At 40.2% G+C, this 26,357-nt stretch overlaps 2 protein-coding genes across 27 annotated transcripts in view; both read left to right on the top strand.

Moving 5' to 3' along the window:
• TASP1 (taspase 1) overlaps nt 1-26,357 on the top strand; it is a 504,811-nt gene that overhangs the window by 104,688 nt on the left and 373,766 nt on the right. For 19 of the 26 annotated variants that reach the window (XR_011379999.1, XR_011380001.1, XR_011380000.1 and 16 more), the window contains 2 exons: nt 11,676-11,795; nt 18,847-18,925. Coding sequence is in view for 14 of the 26 variants with exons in the window: in XM_070052094.1 (XP_069908195.1) it covers nt 11,676-11,795; nt 18,847-18,925 (199 nt within the window). In the remaining 12 variants the exon portion in view is untranslated. The remainder of the gene's footprint in view (nt 1-11,675; nt 11,796-18,846; nt 18,926-26,357) is intronic. The other 7 variants (XR_011380007.1, XR_011380008.1, XR_011380010.1 and 4 more) reach the window with 1 other exon arrangement.
• LOC100346508 (dnaJ homolog subfamily A member 1) lies at nt 9,410-11,154 on the top strand. Its single transcript, XM_017341807.3, has one exon. It carries the CDS (start codon nt 9,793-9,795, stop codon nt 10,984-10,986), a length of 1,194 nt encoding a protein of 397 aa, XP_017197296.3. The 5' UTR covers nt 9,410-9,792; the 3' UTR covers nt 10,987-11,154.

The raw sequence follows: 26,357 nt of genomic DNA, 5'->3' as shown, positions 1-26,357 counted from the left end.
TGGCACACCGGGTTCTAGTCCCGATCGGGGCACCGGATTCTGTCCCGGTTGCCCCTCTTCCAGGCCAGCTCTCTGCTGTGGCCAGGGAGTGCAGTGGAGGATGGCCCAAGTACTTGGGCCCTGTACCCCATGGGAGACCAGGATAAGTACCTGGCTCCTGCCATTGGATCAGCGTGGTGCGCCGGCCACGGCGGCCATTGGAGGGTGAACCAACGGCAAAAGAAGAAGACCTTTCTCTCTGTCTCTCTCTCTCACTGTCCACTCTGTCTGTCAAAAAAAAAAAAAAATTAACTATTTTATCTCCATTTTCTTTGTGTTTATCTTGTTCTGTAAACTCTTAATTGGATAGCCAGTTTAATTAATTTTTGTTGCCTTTCTCATGTCAGCATTTTAGGTATAAATTTTCCTCTAAGTACTGCTTTTACTGTATCCTACAAGTTCCGAAATGTCATTATATTTTTATTATTCATTGTGCATTTTTGTTCCCATTTGGATGTCATCATTCTGTTAACTTTCAACTTTTCCATATCTTCATGCTTTCAGTGTATCTATTATAAATAACATGTAGTTAGGTTTAAAAACCCAATCTGACATCCCAGTAAGACATTAAAACAGTATCAGTTTGGATTTACTTGCAGGTCTGGCATTTTATGTGCTTTCCCATTCCTTGTTGCGTGCCTGAATGTCTTTCTTGGATTGCTTTCCTTCTTTTTGGAGAGTATTGTTTATTTATTCATCTATCCATTCAACAAGGATTCATTGAGTGCCTGAAGGTATAAAGTGCTTTTCTAGCTTCTAATGTTGGATTGGGCTTTTTTGGAAATTTGACTGTCATTTTGTTGTAGGAGACTTTTCTATCTGGTTCCTTTCCTTTCTCACTGATTTCCTAGGGATCTGGATTCTTGTTTTCTATCAGCTATGCAAGACTTGAGACATTTTCTCTTCTCTTCTTTATTTTGTCTATTCTCTTTAGTTAAATATAGATTAGACCTTCTCTCCTCCATATCTTGTACTATGTTGCTCGTATTTTTCATCATCTCTTTCTCTGTTTGCTTACAATTAAATATGTGTTAAATATGTGTCATAACAATAGCAAAACTTGGAAAATTTGTGTATAGTCTGATGTTTTGAATTCTTTGGTGTGTTCTTTAGGATAGTATGTTAGATTATTCCAGAAACTTTCCTTATGCCCCTTTATAGTGATTGCCTCTGGCTATCCCCAAGACAACATTTTTTGGCCTCATTCTTTCTACCATAGAGTAGTTTTATCAATTATAAAACCTTGTATAAAAGGAGTCATGTATTGTTTGCTTTTTTGTGTCCAGCTGCTTTTCCTGTGTGTGAAAGACTGTCCGTATTGTTGTACATACTACTATTTCCTTTCTATTGCTGAGCAGTTCTTCACTACTAATTATATCATGATTTGTTTGCTTATTTCCCTGTAGGTAGATATTTGGGTTGTTTCTAGGTTTTGGCTGTTGAAAAGAAAGATGTGACCATCTTTGACAGTCTTTTTGTTGTATTTATTTTGATGTCTAGTAAGTAAATACATAGGAATTTAGTTGTTGGGTCATAGGTAGATTCATATTTAATATAAAATTTAAAATTTTGACTTGAAATTATAAAATTATTATTCAAGACAAATAAACCAATTTATATATATTCATAATTATACTTTTAGATGATTTTTAAAGTTTTTGAGATATATTCTATATGTATTTGTATAAGATAAATGCATATCTATTTAATATTGTCCTAAGGAGCTTGTCAGAGTTATCATTCGTAACTTAATTTTTATTTCAACTCTAGTATATCCTAGGTTTACTGTCCTCACCTGTGGTTCATTCTGAGTATCAGTTAAAAATATTAATTAAGTCACATATGAATAAGAATTAAACTGATTTTAAAGTTGCATAAAACTACTTTTATGATTTTATTTTTCTGTTACAATGTACAAATCATGAGTATGTTCTTGCAATCTTTGCCATCACTTACACCTGCCCCCTTGATATGTACACTGAGGCTATCAGAACAATTCCATTTTAAATTCCTCTTTAAATTCCATTTTAAAGAGAAAAATCCCACAACCTATTATTTGAGAGAGTATCTTAACAACTAAGATTAAGCCATTACATGTTCCATCTTTAATGCCTCAAACCTCATATCACTGTGTGGGAGTTCTACCAGTTGGAAAATACTGCCATTTGTTGTCTTTAGAGTGTTTAGAATTTTTAGGTAATTTTTTTTGACAGGCAGAGTTAGACAGTGAGAGAGAGAGAGAGACAGAGAGAAGGTCTTCCTTCCGTTGGTTCACCACTCAAATGGCCAATACGGTCGGCACACTGCGCTGATCCGAAACCAGGAGCCAGGCGCTTCCTCCTGGTCTCCCATGCAGGTGCAGGGCCCAAGCACTTGGGCCATCCTCCACTGCCTTCCCGGGGCACAGCAGAGAGCTGGACCGGAAGAGGAGCAACCAGGAAAGAATCCAGCACCCCATCTGGGACTAGAACTTGGGGTGCTGGCGCCACAGGCAGAGGATTAGCCTAGTGAGCCGCAGCGCCGGCCCTAGGTAATCTTTTAGAACTTTGTTATGATATGAATTTATAATGAAAGCTCTAGTCAGAATAAATACCCTTAAAATGTGGCTTACCCATTTCATTTTTATTTTAGGCTGAAAAAGTTTCTGTTAATTCTGGTGAGTGATTTAGGAAATAAATCATGTAAAAATTTGTATATAGTAAATGATTACATTTTTTTCCAAATATGTTCAACACTAATTTGTCTAGTACTGCAAAGATATTTACCATGTACTTACTAAACCAAGAAAATGAAAGATTCAGAATAGACATCTTGACTATATGTAGTTTATAAGAAACATCATTTCTTGTTGTTGAGCATCAGAAGGTGATTTTCTAAAGGGGAAGGGAAAGGTCATTGGGTGTTCCTGTATCCAGGTTTTTCCTGGATCCAGCCAGTCCAGATACATGTTAATAGATAATTCTTGCTAAATTATTCTTTGTTTAAACACTTTGGATCTTCTCCAGCCCGTAGTGGCCCTATTTGTTGGAGACTGATTTGGGAGACATGGGCATAGAAACAGGTCCAGATCTCCTGTGGCCACAGTCATCTTCTGTGTTTGAGAAATTCAAAGATGTTCAAGATCTATGGTGACATTATTGTATGCCATGCAGGGTGTATGTCATTTTCCTTCTCAAGTGGAAGCCCATGCCAGATTTAATGTTGCTCTGAAATCTAACAAAGATATTTTTATTTATATCAAAAGGAGAGTTTGGTATATCAAAAGGTATATTTCCATCTTTATTATCATATTAGGGTATTGCCATGATATACCAATTATAAACATGAGATACCGGTTTTATACATTTGAAATTTATTCTTGTATTTTAACCATTTGCTGTTTGATTATTTTGTACATAAGAATGTTCAAGTGACTAAGATAAGTGTGAAAGATGGTGCCTCTTACAGATTTCATTTTTAGAGAATAGGTTAGAGGCTTGCTTTTCTGATGGGAAGCACCGTAACTGCTTTAAAGGATTTATTCCTTATAAAGTAGTTTACATACATTATTTAGTTGAGCTTTTTACAATCAGTGTATAAAAACTGTTTCTAATTTGGAGCAGAGAAATAAAATAATTACTACTAATTTATTGGTTACTTCAAGAAAGTCTTATTTCAGTGTTTTCTGTAATACATGCAATATTTCTGCCAACTTTGTGTATTTGTGTTTATCCTTAAGGGAACTATATGCAGTTGCTTTTTAGTCACAATTTTATCACAAATGTAATATGAATAACATGTTTCAGCCAAGGACAATAGGTATGTGTATCTGTGTGGTGCATTTATTTTTAAGTATTTATGGAGTGTAAGAGTGTAATGGTAGCTCTGCATAGTAACATTATTGTGTGTTTTTCAACCTTTCTAAGATTTCATTCCTGTACAAATGAGCTCTGTGAAATTATTATAGCCGAAATACCAATGTTTATCTTTTAGTCAATTTATCTGCACTTCATAAAAATGCTTAAATATTACTTCATCATCTTTAAATTTGCTCTGCAGTATGTGAAGCCTGTGAACTAATTCTTGAATATTTATGAAGTAATTCTGATTTTTGCAGGTGTTGTAGGCCCTCTGGACTATTTAGCTTAATTTGTAACAGGATTCTCTATTTTTTACATGATTTTTCACTTTTGAAAACCAAGTTATAGTAAATCCATCTATGTATAATCCAGGTATACAGACATTAATTTTTGTATCTTTCAAGAGGAGTTTGGTTAAACATGAGAACTTTTATTGTTCACAGTATTCTGACTGAAATGCTAGGAAAAATTGCTTTACAGCTAACATAAAGACTACTTTGGCCGGCGCTGCAGCTCAATAGGCTAATCCTCCGCCTAGTGGTGCCGGCACACCGGGTTCTAGTCCCGGTTGGGGCGCCGGATTCTGTCCCGGTTGCCCCTCTTCCAGGCCAGCCCTCTGCTGTGGCCAGGGAGTGCAGTGGAGGATGGCCCAAGTGCTTGGGCCCTGCACCCCATGGGAGACCAGGAGAAGCACCTGGCTCCTGCCTTCAGATCAGCGTGATGCGCCGGCTGCAACGCGCCGGCTGCGGTGGCCATTGGAGGGTGAACCAACGGCAAAGGAAGACCTTTCTCTCTGTCTCTCTCTCTCACTGTCCACTCTGCCTGTCAAAAAAAAAAAAAAAAAAAAAAGACTACCTCAAAAAGTTCATGAAAAATGGAATTAAAAGATAAGTCAATTTTTATGTAAAAACTTTGAAATCTGTCAATCGTTTTTTTATAATATGCATGTTATTGAACTTTTTTAAAGACCCTAAATGTGCATGAAATTTTTTATTGTACTAGCATAACCTTATCTTTTAATTCCATTTCCATGAACTTTTTTGTATACCATTGTGTATATGTTACAGAGATGCAATGTAAAATTGATTTTTAGACTCATTAGAAAGAATTACAGTTGCAATTTGTAAATGAGAACTAATACATTGAGAAGAGTTTGTTTTTAAGATTTCATTTATTTATTTGAAAGGTAGAGTTACAGATAGAGAAGGAGAGACAAAGAGGAATCTTCTGTCTTCTGGTTCACTTCCTAATGGCCCCAGTGACCAGGGTTAGGCAAGACCAGATCAGCAGCCTAGAACTATACCTGGGTCTGGCAGAGCCCCAAGCACTTGGGCCATCCGAGGCTGCTTGCCCAGGCACATTAGCAGGGAGCTAATCAGAAGCAGAGCAGCTGGGACTCAAACTGGTGCTCATATGAGATGCTGGTGTCAAGGTGGCAGCTTAACTCTTTGTTCCGTAGTTCAAGCTCCAATTTTTGAGTAGATTTTAAGCTAATTATAAACATGATCAAGTATGTAAGGCAATGTATATGTTAATGAGCTTGATGTTGCCATTCCACAGTATATACCTGTGAAAACATTATGTTGTACACTATTAATACATAGTTATTGTTTTTCAATTAAAAAAAAACTTTAAAAAAAGGAATGACCTTCCTTAAGTGTTCAGAAGGTAAAATATGATGAAAGCTGTATTTGATTATTCACCAGAAGCACTGATTCCTCTCTGGAAAGACAGATTAAGGCAGTTACTTTATATGTGCGTGGACTAGTGAAAAGTGTGTAAAACTTTATAAAGTTTTATAATAAAGAATAAAGGCAAAAATATTGGTATATATCTCTCAAGAAAAACATAACACTTTCCAAAATAATCATTAAAATTATTTCTTGACTTGTTTGTTAATTTTTTTGGAAAATTTATTTTGTACTGTTTATTTGTATGAAAGTTGTCTTTTCTTCTAAAAAATGTAAATAAGATCAGCACTTTAAAACACTTTACAGTTTGCCTGATGTAATATGATAGTGGTATATGTTGTCAGTTGATTGTTAAGATGGTAAAACTTAAATCTTTTTTTTTTAAGATTTATTTATATGAAAAGCACAACTAGAGAAAGAGAGAGAGAGACAGACAGAGACAGAGAGAGTGGGAGAGAGATCTTCTATCTGCTGGTTCACTTCCCAAATGGCCTCAATGGCTGGGGCTGGGCTAGACTGAAGCCAGGAACCAGGAGCCTCTTCTGGAACATTCACATGGGTGCAGGGACCCAAGCACTTGGACCACCCTCCTATGCTTTCCAAGGCACCTTAGCAGGAACCTGGATTGGAAGTGGAGCAGTCGGAACATGAACCAGTGCCCACATGGGATGCTGGTGTTGCAGGCACTGGCTTTACACATTCCATTACAACTCCGACCCTAGAACTTGTAACTTAAATATTTTATGCTGGCATTATGTTAGTCTTTAGATATTTGTGCCTATAGTATTACTTGCCTCGGGATGAATGGAACAGATATTTGGTTGATAATTATACCATGGAGTAGGATGCTATCAGATGTTGTTTGTTAAAGGGTGGTCTGTGAACCAGCATCAGCATTATCCAGAAGGTTGTTAGATGTACAGTGTTGGCCAGTTTCCAGACTACTCCATCAGAATCTACATATAAACAAATTCTTCAGACGATTTTTTTAAAGATTTATTTATTTATTTGAAAGAGTTACACAGAGAAGGAGAGGCAGAGAGAGACAGAGAGAGGGGGAGGGAGAGGGAGGGAGGGAGGGGGAGAGAGAGAGAGAGAGAGAGAGAGAGAGGTCTTCTGTCAGCTGGTTCACTCCCCAGTTGGGCGCAGCAGCTAGAGCTGCGCTGATCTGAAGCCAGGGGCCAGGAGCTTCTTCCGGGTCTCCTACTTGGATGCAGGGGCCCAAGGACTTGGGCCACCTTCCACTGCTTTCCTAGGCCATAGTGGAGAGCTGGATTGGAAGTAGAGCAGCTGGGACTCAAACCAGCAACCATATGGGATGCTGGCACTGCAGGAGGCGGCTTTACCTGCTACGCCACAGAGCTAGCCACACTCTTCAGATGATTTTACGCACATAGAAATTTGAGAAGCCCTTCTATAGAAGATCAAAATCTTGACCTCTGGACAAGGAACAGATGCTTCTCTACCTGAGGTTGCAACAACACAAAGAATTAGAAGTTGTTTATTGGCATAGTAAAATGAATGTTGACCTTTAAAGTAATTACTGTTATGATTATCTTTTCTGGAATTAAGATTTTTCCTTTCTCACTTGAATGGGCAAACTTGGCTATTGTTACATCTTCCTTAATATAGTGGCAGTTTTTGTATTTGCAGATTTTCAGATTTGGAAAACAAAGTGGAAGACTGACTTTGACACTGGAGAGGCATGATATACATAATCACATATTGAACTTATTTTCTAACAGCAGGAATGCAGCTATATTGCATATTAATTAATGAATAAATATATCCTGATTGTCTGCCATGAACAGAATTGTGGTATTCAGGGGTATAGTCATGGACCCATTGGCTAGACTTCCTATTGCTTTGGTTAAAGCAGAACTTAGGGGGCACTTATTGCAGCATGGTGGTTAAGCTTCCCCAAATTTGCCTGCATCTTGTGTTGGTGTGCCTGGTTTGAGTCCTGGCTGGTCTGCTTTCCAGCTAATGAATCTGAGAGGCAGCGGATAATGGCCCAAAAACTTGGGTTCCTGCCACCCACACCTTTCTTTCTCTGTTTCTCTGTGTCACTCTGTCTTTCAAATAAATAATAAGTGAATCTTTCAAAGAGATAGACAGTTTATGGCCGGCGCCGCGGCTCACTAGGCTAATCCTCCACCTTGCGGTGCCGGCACACCGGGTTCTAGTCCCGGTCGGGGCGCCGGATTCTGTCCGGGTTGCCCCTCTTCCAGGCCAGCTCTCTGCTGTGGCCAGGGAGTGCAGTGGAGGATGGCCCAAGTGCTTGGGCCCTTCACCCCATGGGAGACCAGGATAAGTACCTGGCTCCTGCCATCGGATCAGCGCGGTGCGCCGGCCGCAGCGCGCCGGCCATTGGAGGGTGAACCAACGGCAAAAAGGACGAGCTTTCTCTCTGTCTGTCTCTCTCTCCCTGTCCACTCTGCCTGTCAAAAAAAAAAAAAAAAAAAAAAAAAAAAAAGAGAGAGATAGATAGTTTATGATTAAAAATACCTGAGGCAGCCTAACTTGGTAAGGAAAGGAGGTTTATTTTGGCTCCTGGTTCTGGAAATGCAAAATCTAGGGGCCTCATTTGATGGTGTCCTTGCTGGCAGTTTCCCTAGGTGGCACAGAATATCACATGGCAAGAGACAAGGTATGTGTGCATTTATGTATTTTGGCTTCTTATAAAGCCATCAGGATCGAATCATGCCCCAACAACCTAATTCAATCTAATCCCTTCTCCAAGGCCAAACACAATTGCTTTAACTTTCTAGCTCTTTGTTTAGAAAGCTAGATTTATTTGAAAGGCAGAGGGAGAGAGATCTTCTATTTGCTGGTTCACTCCTCAAATGGCTACAACATCTGGCCCTGGGCTAGGTTGAAGCTAGGAGCCAGGTTACTCCATCTGGGTCTTCCACATGGGTGGTAGGAACTCAAGTACTTGAGCCATCATCCACTATTTCTCAGGCACATTAGCAGGGAACTTGATTGGAAGCAGAATGACTAGGATTCAAACCAGTAGGAGATATGGCATGTCGGTGTCCTCTAAGTGCTGGCTTACCCTATTGCACTGCCCAGTTAGCACTCTTTTAGTAAGATTTTGGGGATTAAACTTTTGAGTTTGGAGTGTCAAATATTCAAACTATGGCAGAAATATAGTAGTTAATTCAACAAATTAAGCTTTCTCTGTCAAAGTCAGCCCTGTATGAGGAATAAACTATATACGAGGGGAAATGGCTCTTGTTAAACTTGGGGTTGTGCCTGGCTATTGCGTACTGGGGTTAAGGGTGTGGTCCGAGACACTGGGCCATGGTTTGAAACCCATTGCTTTAGTTTAATAACATTACCAACTAACATGGCTGCTGATTAATCCTAAGACTTATACTACCTCCCTGTTTTAATTATGCAACAAAATTTTTTTTTCATGAACCCCCCCATTGCCCCTTAATTTGTCATTTTTGTCCAGTTTCTTTCTTGCATAGCTGAACCTTGTGGGTAGCACACGGCTGCTTGTAGTTACTAAGTGTAATATAAGTTAAGTGTGGGTCCTGTGATGAACATGGACATAAAGATGCCTCCTAGGAACATACGGCTTTCTGCCATAAAGTTCACAGACATATTATTGAAACAGCAGAGATGAGAGCTTACTGTAAAGTTTCTTACAAGCAGAAAATTATAAGAGAAAATGATATAGCATAGCCATTTTTTTCCAATTTAATTGGCTAAATGCATTGCTTTTTGAAGTTTTTATTAATTTTTTAAAGATTTATTTATTTGAAAGAGTTACACAGAAGACAACACACACACACATACACACACACACAGAGGTGGGGGGATTGGGAGGAGATTTCTTCCATCCAGTGGTTCACTTCCCCAAATGGCTGCAACGGCTTGGGCCTGGGTCAGGCTGAAGCCAGGAATCAGGAGCTGCTTCCAGATCTTCCATGTGGGTGCAGGGGCTCAAGCACTTGGGCTGTCTGCTGCTTTGCCAGGTGCGTTAACAGGGAGCTGGATTCGAAGTGGAGTAGTCAGATCTCAAACTGGTGTCCATATGGGATGGCAGTGTCACAGGTGATGGCCTTACTCACTATGCCACAGTGCTTTATTAATAGTTTAAAAAGCTCGGTGAGAAGCGGAGGAGCGGCGACTGCCCTAGCTGCGCACAGTACGCGCTCCTTCCCGCTCCCCCACGCCGGCCTCAGCCCGTTCACCGGCTGTAGTAGAAAATGGTGAAAGAAACCACTTACTATGATGTTTTGGGGGTCAAACCCAATGCCACGCAGGAAGAACTGAAAAAGGCTTACAGGAAATTGGCCTTAAAGTACCACCCTGATAAGAATCCAAATGAAGGAGAGAAGTTCAAACAGATTTCTCAAGCTTATGAAGTTCTTTCTGATGCAAAGAAAAGGGAATTATATGACAAAGGAGGAGAACAAGCAATTAAGGAGGGCGGAGCAGGCGGTGGTTTTGGCTCCCCCATGGACATCTTTGATATGTTTTTTGGAGGAGGAGGAAGGATGCGGAGAGAACGGAGAGGTAAAAATGTGGTTCATCAACTCTCAGTAACCTTAGAAGATTTATATAATGGTGCAACAAGGAAACTAGCTCTACAGAAGAATGTGATTTGTGACAAATGTGAAGGCCGAGGCGGTAAGAAAGGAGCAGTAGAGTGCTGTCCCAATTGCCGAGGTACTGGAATGCAAATAAGGATTCATCAGATAGGACCTGGAATGGTTCAGCAGATTCAATCTGTATACATGGAGTGCCAGGGCCATGGGGAACGCATCAGTCCTAAAGATAGATGTAAAAGCTGCAATGGAAGGAAAATAGTTCGAGAGAAGAAAATTCTAGAAGTTCATATTGACAAAGGCATGAAAGATGGCCAGAAGATAACATTCCATGGTGAAGGAGACCAAGAACCAGGACTGGAGCCAGGAGATATTATCATTGTGTTAGATCAGAAGGACCATGCTGTTTTTACCCGACGAGGAGAAGACCTTTTTATGTGTATGGACATACAATTGGTCGAAGCATTATGTGGTTTCCAAAAGCCAATATCAACTCTTGACAACCGAACCATAGTCATTACCTCTCATCCAGGTCAGATTGTCAAGCATGGAGATATCAAGTGTGTGCTAAATGAAGGCATGCCAATTTATCGTAGACCTTATGAAAAGGGTCGCCTAATCATTGAATTCAAGGTAAACTTCCCTGAAAATGGCTTTCTCTCTCCTGATAAACTCTCTTTGCTGGAAAAACTTCTCCCTGAGAGGAAGGAAGTAGAAGAGACTGATGAAATGGATCAGGTAGAACTCGTGGACTTTGATCCAAATCAGGAAAGATGGCGCCATTATAATGGAGAAGCATACGAGGATGATGAACATCATCCCAGAGGGGGTGTTCAGTGTCAGACCTCCTAATGGGGCCAGTGAAGAAGGCACTGCTGGCATTTTGTATGCAGCAGTGGATGGATGAGTGAAGGACTATAACCGTAATATGCTCACTACTTGCTATTGTTTTTGTTTTAATATTCAACTATAGTAGTGTTTTAAAAGTTAAATGAAGAATAAACGCAAATATAAAAGCTCTGACTTTGCCCTGTATGTATGACGACTTCAGTGTGCAAGATGAAATACCTGTAAAAACTTAATTTAAAAAAAGTTCCCCTAGCATTTGTTAGCCATACATTGTAATTGATTTCAGCTGTCTACATGGACAAGCTTAGACTGAAATGCTAGGTGTATGTGTTGGCTTCAGTGTCTGACCATTCATTGTTAAAAGCTTATGGAATTAAAACTATTTAACTGGCAATCAGAAAAAAAAAAACTCATTTTCTTTTTCCTCTAGTATAAACACACATTAATCTTAAGGAGAAAAACAAAGTGTTATAGAAAAGCAAGGAGACATATTTTGTTCAGTGGAAAATATATTTTTACTTAAATAGGGTATAAATGGTGACTTAGCAATGGATAATTCGAGATTATTCAATGTTTCACTTCAGGAGTAGTTCAGATTCTGTTGTGTCATGATTATGCGGAAAAGTGCCATGCAGTTGTATCAGAGTATCCCACACTAGGCCTCGTGAATACCTGCCTTTTGTGCCTTCCAGGAAAATGACTCAGGCACTTTGGACACGGTGGGCGCTGTGGTTGTGGACCATGAAGGGAATGTTGCTGCTGCTGTCTCCAGTGGAGGTTTGGCCCTGAAACATCCAGGGAGAGTTGGGCAGGTAAGTAATCAATGTTTTTTTTTAATTATTTTTTTTACAGGCAGAATGGACAGTGAGAGAGACAGAGAGAAAGGTCTTCCTTTGCCGTTGGTTCACCCTCCAATGGCCGGCGCGCTGCGGCCGGCACGCTGCGGCCGGCGCACCGCGCTGATCCGATGGCAGGAGCCAGGTGCTTCTCCTGGTCTCCCATGGGGTGCAGGGCCCAAGCACTTGGGCCATCCTCCACTGCACTCCCTGGCCACAGCAGAGAGCTGGCCTGGAAGAGGGGCAACCGGGACAGAATCCGGCGCCCCAACCGGGACTAGAACCCGGTGTGCCGGCGCCGCAAGGCGGAGGATTAGCCCAGTGAGCCGCGGCGCCGGCCCCCATGTTTTACTCTTAAAACCCATTGATTACTGGCCGGCGCCGCGGCTCACTAGGCTAATCCTCCGCCTTGCGGCGCCGGCACACCGGGTTCTAGTCCCGGTTGGGGCGCCGGATTCTGTCCCGGTTGCCCCTCTTCCAGGCCAGCTCTCTGCTGTGGCCAGGGAGTGCAGTGGAGGATGGCCCAAGTGCTTGGGCCCTGCACCCCATGGGAGACCAGGAGAAGCACCTGGCTCCTGCCATCGGATCAGCGCGGTGCGCCGGCCGCAGCGTGCCGGCCGCAGCGCGCCGGCCATTGGAGGGTGAACCAACGGCAAAGGAAGACCTTTCTCTCTGTCTCTCTCTCTCACTGTCCACTCTGCCTGTAAAAAAAAAAAAAAAAAGAGTAAAAGATGGAATTTCCTAGCCCACAGTGTTTAAATAAGTAGAAACTCTTTTTTTCTTTAGAAAAAAAAAATAGTATCATTATTGCTTAATATTTATCTGGTATAAATCATCAGCCATATCACTTTTATTTTGGTGTTTTTTTTTTTTTTTTTAGAAACACCAAAAACCTATCTTTTATAGTAGTGTGGTTCTTCCTGAGCTTCACAGTCAGTAATTCTAGCTTCACTGCCTTTAACAGACTGGGCACTGGCCTGGGTTTAGTAGACATTTAATAAATGTATTTATTTCCATTTTTTCTCTGTGTAAATGTCATTCTCTTTAGGAGTGAGCTCCACCTGATTGTTTTTGAGGTGGAAAAATGATTTCAGAGTTACATTTTTTTCCATTGAAAGATCAACAACATTTTGACCCTGTACATCTTTCTCTGCTGAAGCATTTCAGCCATTTTTGTAGAATAATCAATATTTGAGGTTGCTACCACATGATACCACTTAAGACATCAGAAATGAGAATTTAATTTATGTGAAATTTGTTCACTTCTTTACTTAATATCCTCTTTGCACCATCTCCAATCTTTAGTTTTATACTGAGAATGAAATTTGACAGTCCATTTGATCAGCTTTCTGAATATAAACCAATTTGGTACATAATGGGCATAATAAATAATCTTTGAGTAAACAAATGAATCAGACTCTCTACTAGTTGCAAGGCATGTGTTTAAAGTCAGTTATTGGATCTTGGGTCTTACATGTGGAGGTATGGCTTGGTATGCTTTGTGTCTCTCATATTTGAAGAAAAGTCAGTTTCACAGTTGATTTGAATATGGTGGTTATCAAATAGTTGAAGTACATTGATTCAGGTCATAGAGGATATATTTGCAAAACCCCAAGTGATGGTTCTTGATCAGCTATTTGTGTGGACAAGCCACTTACACTCCTAGGGAATAGGGGAAGAGATGAATAATTAATTTTGTGCTGTTCTTTCTCTACTGTACAAGGGAATTTATGGGCAAAGGTTGCTGAACATGTATATAATTTTTTAAAGATTTATTTATTTATTTGAAAGGCAGAGTTTCAGAGAGGCAGAGACAAAGAGAGATTTTCGATCCACTGGTTCATTCCCCAAGTGGCTACAATGGCTTCCGAAGCCAGGAGCCAGGAGCTTCCTCCAGATCTCCCACGCGGGTGCAGGGGCCCAAGCACTCGGGCCATCTACTGCTGCTTTCCCAGGCCATAGCAGAGAGCTGGATGGGAAGTGGAGCAGCCAGGAGTCGAACTGGTACCTATATGGGATGCTGGCACTACAGGCGGTGGCTTTATCCGCTATGCCACAGCACCAGCCCATATATAACGTTTTGAGTTCACGATAAAAGCCTTTGGTCATGGTGTTATTCAAATTTTAAGATCCTATGTGTTTTTTAAGTTTGAAATAAAAAAATAATGCTTGCTATATTAGCTTTGGATGGTCTAGTAGAGAAGGAGAGAGAAAAGCTAACAGAGCAGCCTTCATTGCATTGTAATTCCCATAACTTTCTCACTGTTTTCTGTTTGTTTTGGTTAGCAAAATAACAATATAGCCAAGGATAGTTCTGGTCTATATTAGGGTATTACATCTAATGATCTTGAAACGATTCTGTCACTGCCTGTGGGAAAATCCTGGAAAAAGAAAAACTTCCGTAACATGTAAATGCTGTTTTGCCCCACCTGACTACTCTATGAATGCATAGCTTGTGAGAGCGGGAACATAAGGGAAGGGTGTGGAGAAAAGAAATAAAAATGCTTACAGGAAAATACAGTTGTTTATTTGGATTAGATTGCTTGGATAGAGCAGATGTAATAGGCCTGGAAAAATAGATGTATCAGATGGGAGGCAAAGAACAATTCTTTTTGGCAATCAGAATAGAATGAACCCCATACAAAAGCAAGTTATATCAAAGGCTAATTATTATTTTATTAATGTGGTGAAACAAGACACTTTTAAATACACAAATGAACTATTTAAAAATTTTAGTATTTTATGCTGCTCTCAACGTGTAATAGCACTGAAGATGGAGAAGTGACAATTTAAAATAGGACTTCTTTAACTTTAATTAGAATTTACAACTTGAGGGGGGTCTGTGCTCTGGTGTAGCAGGTGAAGCCGCTACAAATCCAGGCTGCCCCACTTCCCATCCAGCATCCCATATGAGCAGTGCCAGCATCCCATATGAGCACTGGTTCAAGTCCTGGCTGCCTCACTTTCCATCCAGCTCTCTGCTCTGGCCTGGGAAAGCAGTAGAAGATGGCCCAAGTCTTTGGGGCCCCTGCACCCACTTGGGAGACCCGGAAGAAGCTCCTGGCTTCAGATCGGCCCAGGTCGGGCCGTTGCGGCCACTTGGGGGAGTGAATCATCAGATGGAAGACTGCCCCCTCTCTGCTTCTGACTTTCTGTAACTTTGCCTTTCAAAGAAATATGTCTTTTTTTAAAAAAAGAATTTCTAAGTTGAACATGAGAAAAGAATTACTGCATTTCACTGTCACACACAAATAGGTAGGTGAGTTTGATGGTGAAAGGTGTAGACTTTGGCTTCAGATAGAATTTTATTCTAATCCCACCTTCTCAATTACTATTCCTCTTTCTTTGAATAAGTTACTCATTTGAGCTCCACTTTCCACAATTGTAAAATGGGGATAACTAGCTATCTTGCAAAAGTTCTAAAAGATTAAAGTGACATAATGCATTAGATTATGTATCATAGTCTCTAATAATAAATATAACTACTATTTATTAAGTACCTTCTATGTACAACAGATTTCTTATTTTACATAATCCCATGTCAACACCATGAGTTGGGTATTTAAACTGTGACCCAGAGAACATAATAATAACATTATTTATATTTTCTCCTTTTTACTACATGATAATACTTTTACTACAATTTTACTACCAAAAAGAAGGTTGCTTTTTTAAATTTGTTTTTGTAGGCTTTCTTTATTTTTTTAAAGAACTTTTTTGGATAAATCAGAGGCATTTGTCTTTTTTTTTTTTTTTAAGATTTATTTCTTTATTTGAGAGGCATAGTTACAGAGAAAGAGAGAGGGAGAGACAGAGAGGTCTTTCATCTGTTGGTTCACTCCCTAAGTGGCTGCAATGGCCAGAGCTGGGCCACCCCGAAGCCAGGAGCCAGGAGCTTCTTCCTGGTGCATCTTCTGCTTTCCCAGGCCATCAGCTGGAGCTGGATCAGAAATGAAGCAGCGGTAACTCAAACCAGTGCCCATGTGGGATGCCAGCACCCCAGGCAGATGCTTAACCTACCACACCACAGTGCTGGCCCCTGTAGACTTTCTTAAGAAAAGAACTGCATAAGAAAAGAACAACCTTTGATTTTTTTTATCCTATCTATTACTATCTCAGGCTAACCAATTTCAGATAGTTAAGAAAGAAGTGATCTTTAGGTTATGAAATTAAGAAGGGAATTTTCTTGAATGGAAAACATAAATATTGTTTTCTAGAAGAGCAGCCTCCACGGACTTGAAGAAAATTATTTTTTAAAGATTTTTTTTATTTGAAAGAGTTACAGAGAGGGAAGGAGGGAGGAAGAGGTAGAGAGAGAGAGAGAGAGAGAGAAAGAGAAAGACAGAGAATGTCTTCTATCTGCTGATTCACTCCCTAGATGGCTGCAATGGCTGGGGCTGGGCTGAGCCAAAGTCAGGAGTCAGGAGCTTCATCTGGGCTCCCATGTGGATGCAAGGGCCCAAGCACATAGGCCATGTTCTGCTTCTTTTCCCAGGCTGTAGGCAGGGAGCTGGATCAGAAGTGGAGCAATGGGGACATGAACTGACTCCCACATGGGATGTCAGCATCATTGTCTGCAGCTTTACTCCCTATGGCACAGTGCCAACCTTCCACTTTCTTTTTAAGAGGCGTCCTAATGGCCTTATTTACTAGTTTTTGAATGCAGGCTCCTGATCAAGATAACTTTGGGGGGAAAAGTGTGAAGGGCGAATGTTTAGCATTTTCAGTGAACGAAGAGTGGGTCCTTCTGCTGAGGTCTTGTGTTCTTGTAAGATTTTGGCTAACCCAGCACATACCCTGGGGAGTATCAATTGAATGGCTTGTGCTATAGGTCTGCTAGTTTTCTTTTGAAATCCATACGCTAAATTACTTCTGAAGGGCATACAATTGTTATACCGAGTAGCATTAGAAAACTAAGGCATATATTTTTAGAAAACTGGTGTTTTCAAAGTCAGTAACAGTTTTTTACTGTCTACCATAATGGGAATGCCCTGTTCACTTTGGCTGTACTTTTCAGAATGCTGTTGTCAGTGACAACTGGACATGGCCACTGAGGGTCACATGAGTATGGTAGACTTTATTCCAGACTCTGAACTAATTCTCAAGAAAGTTGATATTTCCACATGAGGTAGTGAGATTCTCAGTAGCAGGAGTGTGTGGGATGTTTCATAGAGACTATTGGAATAAATGAATTCTAAGGTTCTTGTAAAATAATAATAAAAATAGAAGTATATCATAGCATGATAAACCTCTGGTCATCATTCTCATTATTAGCCAATTTGCTTTTCTTCAGAAATGAGCATTCAGAAAATAATAGGACTTTTAATGGAAGTATCTTTTTCTGCATTCGTCATTGTAAATACTGTATGTGTTGTTGTAACTTTTTTTTTAAAGATTCCTATAGAACTTCCTGTATTTGTTCCTAAATATTTTATTCAACGTGTTTCTTTTATTTTTAACCTTTGTAATGAATCCCACACATTGTTATTTAATCAGCCATTTATTTACTCATTGATACAGGTCATTTTCAGTTTCTCATTCTTTTTTTTTTTTTTAAAGATTTATTTATTTATTTGAAAGTCAGAGTTACACAGAGAAGGAGAGGCAGAGAGAGAGAGGTCTTCCATCCTATGGTTTCACTCCCCAGTCGGCCGCAATGGCCGGAGCTGCGCTGATGCGAAGCCAGGAGCTAGGAGCTTCCTCCAGGTCTCCCACAAGGACTTGGACCATCTTCCACTGCCCTCCCAGGCCACAGCAGAAAGCTGGATAGGAAGAGGAGCAGCCGGGACTAGAACTGGCGCCCATATGGGACGCCGGCACTTCAGGCCAGGGTGTTAACTCACTGCACCACAGCACCGGCCCCCAGTTTCTCATTCTCACCAAACATGTAGAAAGGAACTCTTGAGCACGCTTCCTTGTATTTTCTCTATGATTGCTAGCTAGAGTTTTTCTAACTCAGCTTCTCACTAAGGAGTGGAAAAGTTATTGGTTGTGATTTCCCTCCCAAAGAGAAGTCATTGTGGGTACTGAGGAGATGAATACAGACATATTGTAAACAAAATAGGAGTGATTGCCATAATCTTTTATAAAACTATACTAGCTTATTGTGTTCCTCGTGGTTTCAGGAGTATAAATCTGTTCCATCACTAACAAAGTGATTAGCTTGAACTGGCCTTTTTGCCTTCTTTCTTTTCATCTGGCAGAATCTAGCATATACTGGGTTCTTTGATATCAAGCTATTTGCAGTTCCTGTTAGGTTTACTCCAAGGGAGTCATGGAAAAGGTCCTCTATGCTAAGCCTCTGCAGCACCAGCATCCCATATGGGCAGTGGTTCGTGTCCTGGCTGCTCCACTTCCCATCTAGCTTCCTGCTGCTGGACTGGGAAAGCAGTGGAAGATGGCACTTGGGCCCCTGCACCCACATGAGAGACTGAAAGAAGCTCCTGGCTTCAGATTGGCCCAGCTCCAGCTGTTGGAGTCATCTGGGGAATGTACCAGCAGGTTGAAGACCCCTCTGTCTTTCTCTCCCTTTGTTAACTCTGTCCCTCAAATAAATAAATAAATCTTTTAAAAAGAAAGGAAGGAAGGGAGGGAGGGAGAAGGGAGGAAAGGAAGGAAAGGAAGGAAGGAGGGTTGGTTCTCCTGAATCGGGTTTCTCAGAGCATGACAGGAAAACCACCTGCATCCCAGTATCCCAAGACCCTGGTTAGTACTTATTCCCAGACTTCCTCCAGACACTTAATCGGAATCTCTGGGATTCTTTTTGGGCAACTCCCCAAGTAATTCAATATACTAAGTTTGAGAACTGTTATTGTAGGACAAACACATTGATTTCAAGGGGTCAGAAGTTTTAATAGTTAAACCTGTTTTTGGGGGTAGTTCTTGTTCAACATCTGGCATTATAACCTACACGTTACTCATTCTTATTAAACCAGGTTTTGTTGGATGGGCATGATTTTTGTCTTTTGTTGAAAACTTAAACTTGCATATGATATTTCTGAAATATTCTGTTTTTGTTCTTTTCCAGGCTGCTCTTTATGGATGTGGCTGCTGGGCTGAAAATACTGGAGCTCATAATCCCTACTCCACAGCTGTGAGTACCTCAGGTATTTGCTGCTTTCATGACCATTTTTCACAACTTCAGCTTTACCAGTCATTTAATGATTAAAAGCCATATTTTTGATAAATCTTAAGCATGTGCTAAGAGACTGTATAGACAAGAGAATTGAACCCATGAAAGATCTTTAGTGTTTGGGAGGTTGTAAGGATTGTTCAGCATCATCTTGCATATTCTTTGCTAGCAAATGTGTAAACCTGTATCCCCTGCCTGCTTATTGCAGCAGCCTCCCGACCTAGGTCCATTCCTTCCATCAGAGGAAAAATAGGATTATAAGATACTGGCCTATCAGGTGAAATCTAAACATGAATTAATGTTGAATCTAAGCCATACTTATATAATTGGTGAAAATTGTTTTGTAATATTTCATTTTTGAAGAGATGAGCATAATGTAACAATTTTAAGGTTAATTAATTTCTTATTCACAGGCCATGGAAATCTTGACACATATAAAGTTCACAAATTGGTCATTGAATGAAACTGTGGCCCTGTGTCTGTGGAAAAATTATGTTTATGAACAGACAAGTCTAAAATAGATAAATTCATTATTTCATTTTTATTTTCTCAAAGCAGCCTCAGTTGATGTTAAGTGTTGTATTGATTTTAATTTTATTCAATATTTTGCTCAGTTGTTTAGATATCAAGAAATAACTCTCAAATCTACATGTTAGGTGAACTGGAGTCTGTTTAAAAACAAAATCCCGAGAGCTTGCCTGACGAACACATTTAGGAAGAGAGATTCAGTCGCCTTGGGAGTTGTCCACCCATGTTTTCCCCTTTTAAGTTGGTGATGTAGAAGTTGGAATAAGAACATATGTTATGGGTTCGAATCTATTAAGTAGAATGCAATGGATGAGTAAAGCTAAAATTTAGATGGAAGTCTTTCCTCCTTCCCCATTCTGTATTAGTTGAAGGTAGTTTCATTCAGTTCATGACATCCAGTATAACCTTTTACCTTGGATACCCAGCTTGTCAGGTTACATTTTCTCCCCTGAGTTTAATGCTACCCACTGTCCAGAGAACCTGAGGATGATAGAAAGTCAGCTTTGCACTGCTGTGAGAAATACTTGAGAGAAGCTACCCATGTAGGAAGGTTTATTTTGGCTTATAGTTTTAGAGATGTGCAGTCCAAGATCAGGCAGTCTCATCAATTGGACATCTGGTGAGGGTGGTGGATGAGAAAGGCAGAACATGGACAGAGAAAGGTGAGCCAGAAGCAGTGGGGGAGGGAGGAAGAGAGAAGGGAAGAAGGGAAGGAGGGAGGGAGGGTGAAACAGTTATGCCAACTCAGGCTCTATAATGATACTATTGTGGGAACTACCTTCTGGGGTCACCCCTCAAATGACCTGAGAAACTCTCATTAAGTGTTTACCACTCCCAGTACCACCAGCTTATCACTTTGGGGTTCAAACTGCTCTATGAGATTGGGAGCCATATTCTATTTATACCGTATCAATATACTTGATCTCTGGTTTGTCATTTCTGTGGTACTTTGTGTGATTGCATCACTCTTGTTTCTCCTGGGGCTGTTATGAGATTGACAATGGGAACATATGGCAGAGTTGGGTGACCAAGTCGTAAGGAAAGTAGAGCACACAGTTTTGTAATTTTTTGGCCAAAATAAAGAAGACTTGTGCCTTAGGCTATTGCAGAAAATCCAGAGAGCTGGCCTTCATTTTAGGTTTATATATCTTGGAAGGTGATAATTGAAAGGCGGAGAGAAGATGGTTAGTTATGGTCAGGACAGTGCTCTCTCAAGGCTAGACAGGCGATTTGGTCATTAGCCTGAGGGATAAACTCCAGCATCTTGTTCTCATCACTGGGTGGGGAAGAATGATTGGGGGGTTTGGTGGCAGGAGCTGATCTTGCAAACTCTGACTAATGTCTGGCATCGTGGGAATTTTCCTTGCTAGCAAGGGAGCAGAGCAGATTCTTCCAGACTGACTAGTTGGGGAACCTGTGTAAGGGGGTGTGTATATAACAGGAATAAGATCTATCATTGCTGTGAGGGTTGAATGAATTGACGTATGGAAAGCACTTAGTGCATTTCTTGGCCCAGAGTAGGGGCTCAATGCTTACTGTATTCCACTGAATCTTAAATTGCTATCTTTTGTAAGATATAATATTGTTTTTATACCACCAGAGAGTGAAAAAGACTGCCAATCAAAGTATGACACACTACTTTCTCAGCACTGAACCATTGTTGTTGTTTTATAGGAAAACAAACAGGGATGTTGCCCCAATGAGAAGTATTTGCTTCACTGATACCAAAGTCATGCCTCATTGCTGTTTGCATGCCTTCTTATGTGTACAGTCATTTTACATTTCAAGTCTGTATCATATAGTAATCCTTCAAAACATGTTGTTAAAATGACACTTGAGCGGCTTGCGCTGTGGCTCAATAGGCTAATCCTCTGTCTGCGGCACCAGCACCCCAGGGTTCTAGTCCTGGTCGGGGTGCCGGATTCTGTCCCAGTTGCCCCTCTTCCAGTCCAGCTCTCTGCTGTGGCCCGGGAGTGCAGTGGAGGATGGCCCAAGTGCTTGGGCCCTGCACCTGCATGGGAGACCAGGAGAAGCGCCTGGCTCCAGGCTTCGGATCGGCGCGCCGGCCGCAGAGGCCATTTTGGGGTGAACCAACGGAAAAGGAAGACCTTTCTCTCTGTCTCTCTCTCAGAGGCAGCTTGGAAGAAGCCATCAGTTTTAATGTACCTCCTGATTCCAGACATTTTAAAATATAAAATAAGTATATTTTAGAACTCTGAACTATAGTAAAAGATTTTCTCATTCTCAGCATTTTTTTTTTTTTTTTTGGTGAAAATAACTTGTTTCATGTTCTCTTGAAGTGGTAAGATAAACTCTTGAGGAAAGGAAGGTTGTAGGTATATCTATGTCTCCTGAGTGCCTGGCATAGAGCCTTGTACATGTTAAGTGCCTAATAAACAAATAAAAAGGAAGAAATGCATGTGTGCTTCCAGCCTGTATAAATGATGCTTACTGTTTCAAAAAGATTATTCACCATGGAATTTCTCTAAATAGCGTTTAAAAATATGATTCAATTTGCCAAATTTGGACTCACACTTCATTTTTCAGTAACACATCAGATGTATAATGTAAGATACATCTGTAGCTTGTCTCTGGCAATGGAAAGGAAGAGCAGATCAAGGATTAGAAGATCAGAAGGAGGAAAAAAAAGCAGGAGATTAAGTTTATGCTCTGGTTGACCTTAACGTTGGTCTTCTGTTACTTGTCTGTACAGTTCTGTTTTTTTCTTAAAGAGAACAGTGAATCCAGGGGTACTGTTGGCAACTGACTGGAGATAGAAGGTAGAGGCTCAATCTCCCTTTCTTAACATGTTCTGGCATGAAGAAAGATTTTCTGTGTTGTTTCTTGTATGAAATCCAGTGATTCATGATTTTCCAGGTTTCTTTCTTTATTTCTTTTCTTTTTCTTTTTTTTCTTTTCTTAACTTTCCTAGGTCTTGACTTTGAGTAGTCCTAGAAACCTGAGAGCTGTGAAAGTTATGACTCTGAGTTTCTAGGAGGAGCTTCAAGGTGGATGGGATTTAAAGAAAAATGCAAAAATGGACACTAGTTTTATTCCTTAATCTTTCTGAGCTAGCAATTGGAGTCTCTTCCGCAAGAGCAGAGGAATTGTGCCAATCCTTCTTTGTTTCTCAACCAAATTAGCAGCCGTGGTTCTTTCTCTACCTCTCTGGGAGATTGCCTCATGGGACTGTGGCAGAAAACTCCGGTTTGAGAGAATCTTGTTTTTGAGAGGGCTGTTGTATGATGGCAAGAGCCAATACAAGACCATTGCTGAACTATATGAAAATAGTACGTGGTCATTACTGTTAAGGAGTTGGGCAAAAGGAGCAAAAATCCCTGCTTCACTTTCTTCCTAAGCAGCAATCATTGTTTCTCTTCTGCAATTTGAGTGTCATAAGCCCTCTTGGTGAGTTAAAGTGCTATTTTACTTAGAATTTTGCGTGCAAGTCACCTAGGAATCAACCTTCTAGCTCTCCCCTCATTTATTAGCAATTCTTCAAGGTAAAACAACAAAAAATTGTCTGTATTTGAGGTTTATTTTTTCTCTTAGTGCTGTTTTCTGATGTACTCTTTAATCTTCTTCAGTTAAGATTGTTCTTCTGCCATGCCACCGATCTACTCTTGTCAAGATTAACAGTTACCTCCAAAATCTGCTGGTCATCATTTTGTCCTAAAAATAGTATTTTGGCACAGTTGACTCAGATGACTTCCTCCTCCTGGAAACTTTTTTTTTTTTTTTGACAGGCAGAGTGGACAGTGAGAGAGAGAGAGACAGAGAGAAAGGTCTTCCTTTTGCCGTTGGTTCACCCTCCAATGGCCACCATGGCTGGCGCGCTGCGGCCAGCGCACTGCGCTGATCCAAAGCCAGGAGCCAGGTGCTTCTCCTGGTCTCCCATGGGGTGCAGGGCCCAAGCACTTGGGCCATCCTCCACTGCACTCCCTGGCCACAGCAGAGAGCTGGCCTGGAAGAGGGGCAACCGGGAAAGAATCCGGCGCCCCAACCGGGACTAGAACATGGTGTGCTGGCGCCGCTAGGTGGAGGATTAGCCTATTGAGCTGCGGCGCCGGCCGGACATATTGTTCTTTACTAACTTACAGAGAACTATAGTCTCCTGGTCCTCCTCAGTGTCATTTGTTAATGTTTTGAATCTTCCTGACCTTTCAGTGTTGTGTGTGCTCCAAGGCCTAGACCTTGAACCTCTTCTCTCTTTGTCTATCTACTCACTTGATGTGTCTCATCCAGTTTAATGACGACATACCACCTATATGCTGATGACTTTCAAACTTTAATCTCCAATTGGGCCTCTTCTGAGAAATCATTTGTAATTCAATTACTTGTTAAAAGTTTCCTGTCATATGTTTAATAGGCATCACAAATTTAACATTTTCAAATACAGATACATTTTCAAGTGCAAATATATTTTCAAATACAAATACATTTTCAAATATGAGCTTTGGGTATGTTCCCCTCACTCTCCCAACCTGTCCTCTTAGAAATCTTTTCCACACACAGCAAGGAGTAATTCCGTTTTCACAGTGGCTCAGGTCAAAATCTTGGTTCCATTCTTTACCCTCTTGTCTGTCTTACCCATATCCAATCCAGCAACAAACCCTGCCTATCCTCCTCACAAGCATATTTGCAATCTGACTACTTCTTGTTACCTATACGGAGCTGCCAACAGATCTGAGGTGCCATCATCTCTAATCTGGATTATTGAAGTAGTCTCCTGGCTAGACTCTTTGCTTTTAACCCCCTTTTTCAGGTGTCAACACTGGAATTGGTGTTCAAACCTAACTCAAATTATGTCACAGTTCTTGAACACAGCTTTTGTCACACAGCTGCTTCCTGTCTTCCGCAAAGAAAAAGCCAAAGTCCTCATGAAGGTGGTAGTATTTGGATGACTTTGAATAAGCATTTAAATTTTCTTTTGTATAAAGTAGGGATCATTTTGAGAAGGGATATGTTCATATTTTTGGAAGACAGATGAAGATCTTTCATCTCTGAAGTTACTCTGGAATGTTGAGCCATGATACATAAAAAAAGGCAAAACCAGTCAAGTTGTTAAATACATTGTTGGTAGTCCTACTGGTAGAACTTAAACTCTTCAGCTCACTCTGGTTCCTTAATTGGCCATGTTAGGTTTCTCACTGCAGGGCTGAGACTTTGACTTCCCTGAAACTTTTTTTTTTTTAAGATTTATTTATTTATTTTAAAGTCAAAGTTACAGAGGCAGAGAGAGTGAGAAAGAAAGAGATCTTCCATCTGCTGGTTCACTCCCCAAAAGGCCGCAATGGCTGGAGCAGCCACATAAGCTGAAATAGTTTGAGACATAATATGTAGAGTTGGGATTTATGTCATGAGGAATCTTTGTAAATTATGACTTTTAGATGTGAGTGCAGATAACACAGTAACATCTTAAAAGCACTTGACTCTTTGGATTGTTTTGTTATTGCGGGTCGGGAAAAATACTGTTCATTTTCAGATAACAGAAGATATAAATTACCATCACATTTCTAAGGGTGAAAGTAATTATGTGGGATGGGAATTCTATTCTGAGATTATTAGAAACTCTAATTAGGTCACTTCATATCTGATGAGCAATTAACATCTTAGTTCCTTCTTTTTATATAACTAAGGTTACTAATGATTCAAAATAAAGGGCAATTCTGCATTATGCCAGGTCATTTTCTAAGAACCCAGTTTAACGTGGCCACTTTTAGGTACCTTAGGGATTTTTAATTAGTGTATTTTAACTCTTTATTTGGTAAAGTATTAAAGTAAATGACTATAAAGTAATAACTATAATATAAAATGACTATAATTTAGGTAAATGACTATTAATGTAATGGCTATAATGTAAATTAAAATGTTATCTCAAAAGTTAAGAAAGCAAGGGAAAAGAAAATGAGAGGGAAGGATGGATGGTAGGAGGAAAGGGGGAGGGGGATTAGGAAGTTTTATTCTTAGAATTATATATAGGAGCTACATTGAGTATATTCTTTGTATTAATATCATATCAATATGAGAATTGTGTTGTAATTATCATGCATTTGCTGTGACCCTGATAATCTAATGTATTAATAAACTCTTTGAATAAAATAGAAAAAAATTTTGAAGATTAAAAAAGGAAATAATGCATAATCATTGAAGATAATTTGGAAATTAAAATTGATAATTTTGCCATCCTATGATATTATTAATTTTTTGGTGTATTTCTAACTTTGAAACAAAAGTTGGAATACTATTTAGCTTTCATTATGCTTTGTTAATTTAATCTTGCATAATGAACATTTTTCTGCAGCATTAAGTATTCTTCCAAACATAATTTTAAGGGACATGGAGGTTGTGTTTCCATGCATCATGAGTTCAGGTCTTTGGCTTCCTGGCAAGAAGACTTGTAATTTTTCTCACTCAGTTAAGCAGTAGGTGCTTTAGAGGCTCTTAATTTTTGCTCTAATCTGGATACAATTTAAAAAAAAAAGTAAAGACAGTCTCTGTCCTCAAAGGGCATGAAAGCTATACTTGATAATGTAGGGAATTTTCTTACCAATATGGAAATATTTTGCAATATTAGCTTTATCAAAAGTCTTGCTTCGCCCTCACAGAGATTCACCTGTCTCCATTTGTGTAGGGCCAAAGGGCCACTTGCAGGCACCTGGTGTACCTGATGTCTTGACTGTTGTTATAACCATTAGTACATCTCTCTTCCTGCCCCCAAATCCTACCAAAACTGTATCATTAAGCTTAGCATCATCCATCAAACTTGTATGTTCACAGAAGTGTCTCTAGCATCCTGCTCTCAAGGAGAACTAAATACTGCATGGAGAGAAAGTACGCCTTCAAAGAAATTGTAGACCTGGGTTAAAATGAACCAA

The sequence above is a fragment of the Oryctolagus cuniculus genome, chromosome 11 (genome assembly GCF_964237555.1).
Source record: "Oryctolagus cuniculus chromosome 11, mOryCun1.1, whole genome shotgun sequence".
In the NCBI taxonomy this organism is placed as follows: domain Eukaryota; kingdom Metazoa; phylum Chordata; class Mammalia; order Lagomorpha; family Leporidae; genus Oryctolagus; species Oryctolagus cuniculus.
Note: the sequence above shows the minus strand (reverse complement) of the source record. Positions and strands in the feature narration are given on the sequence as shown.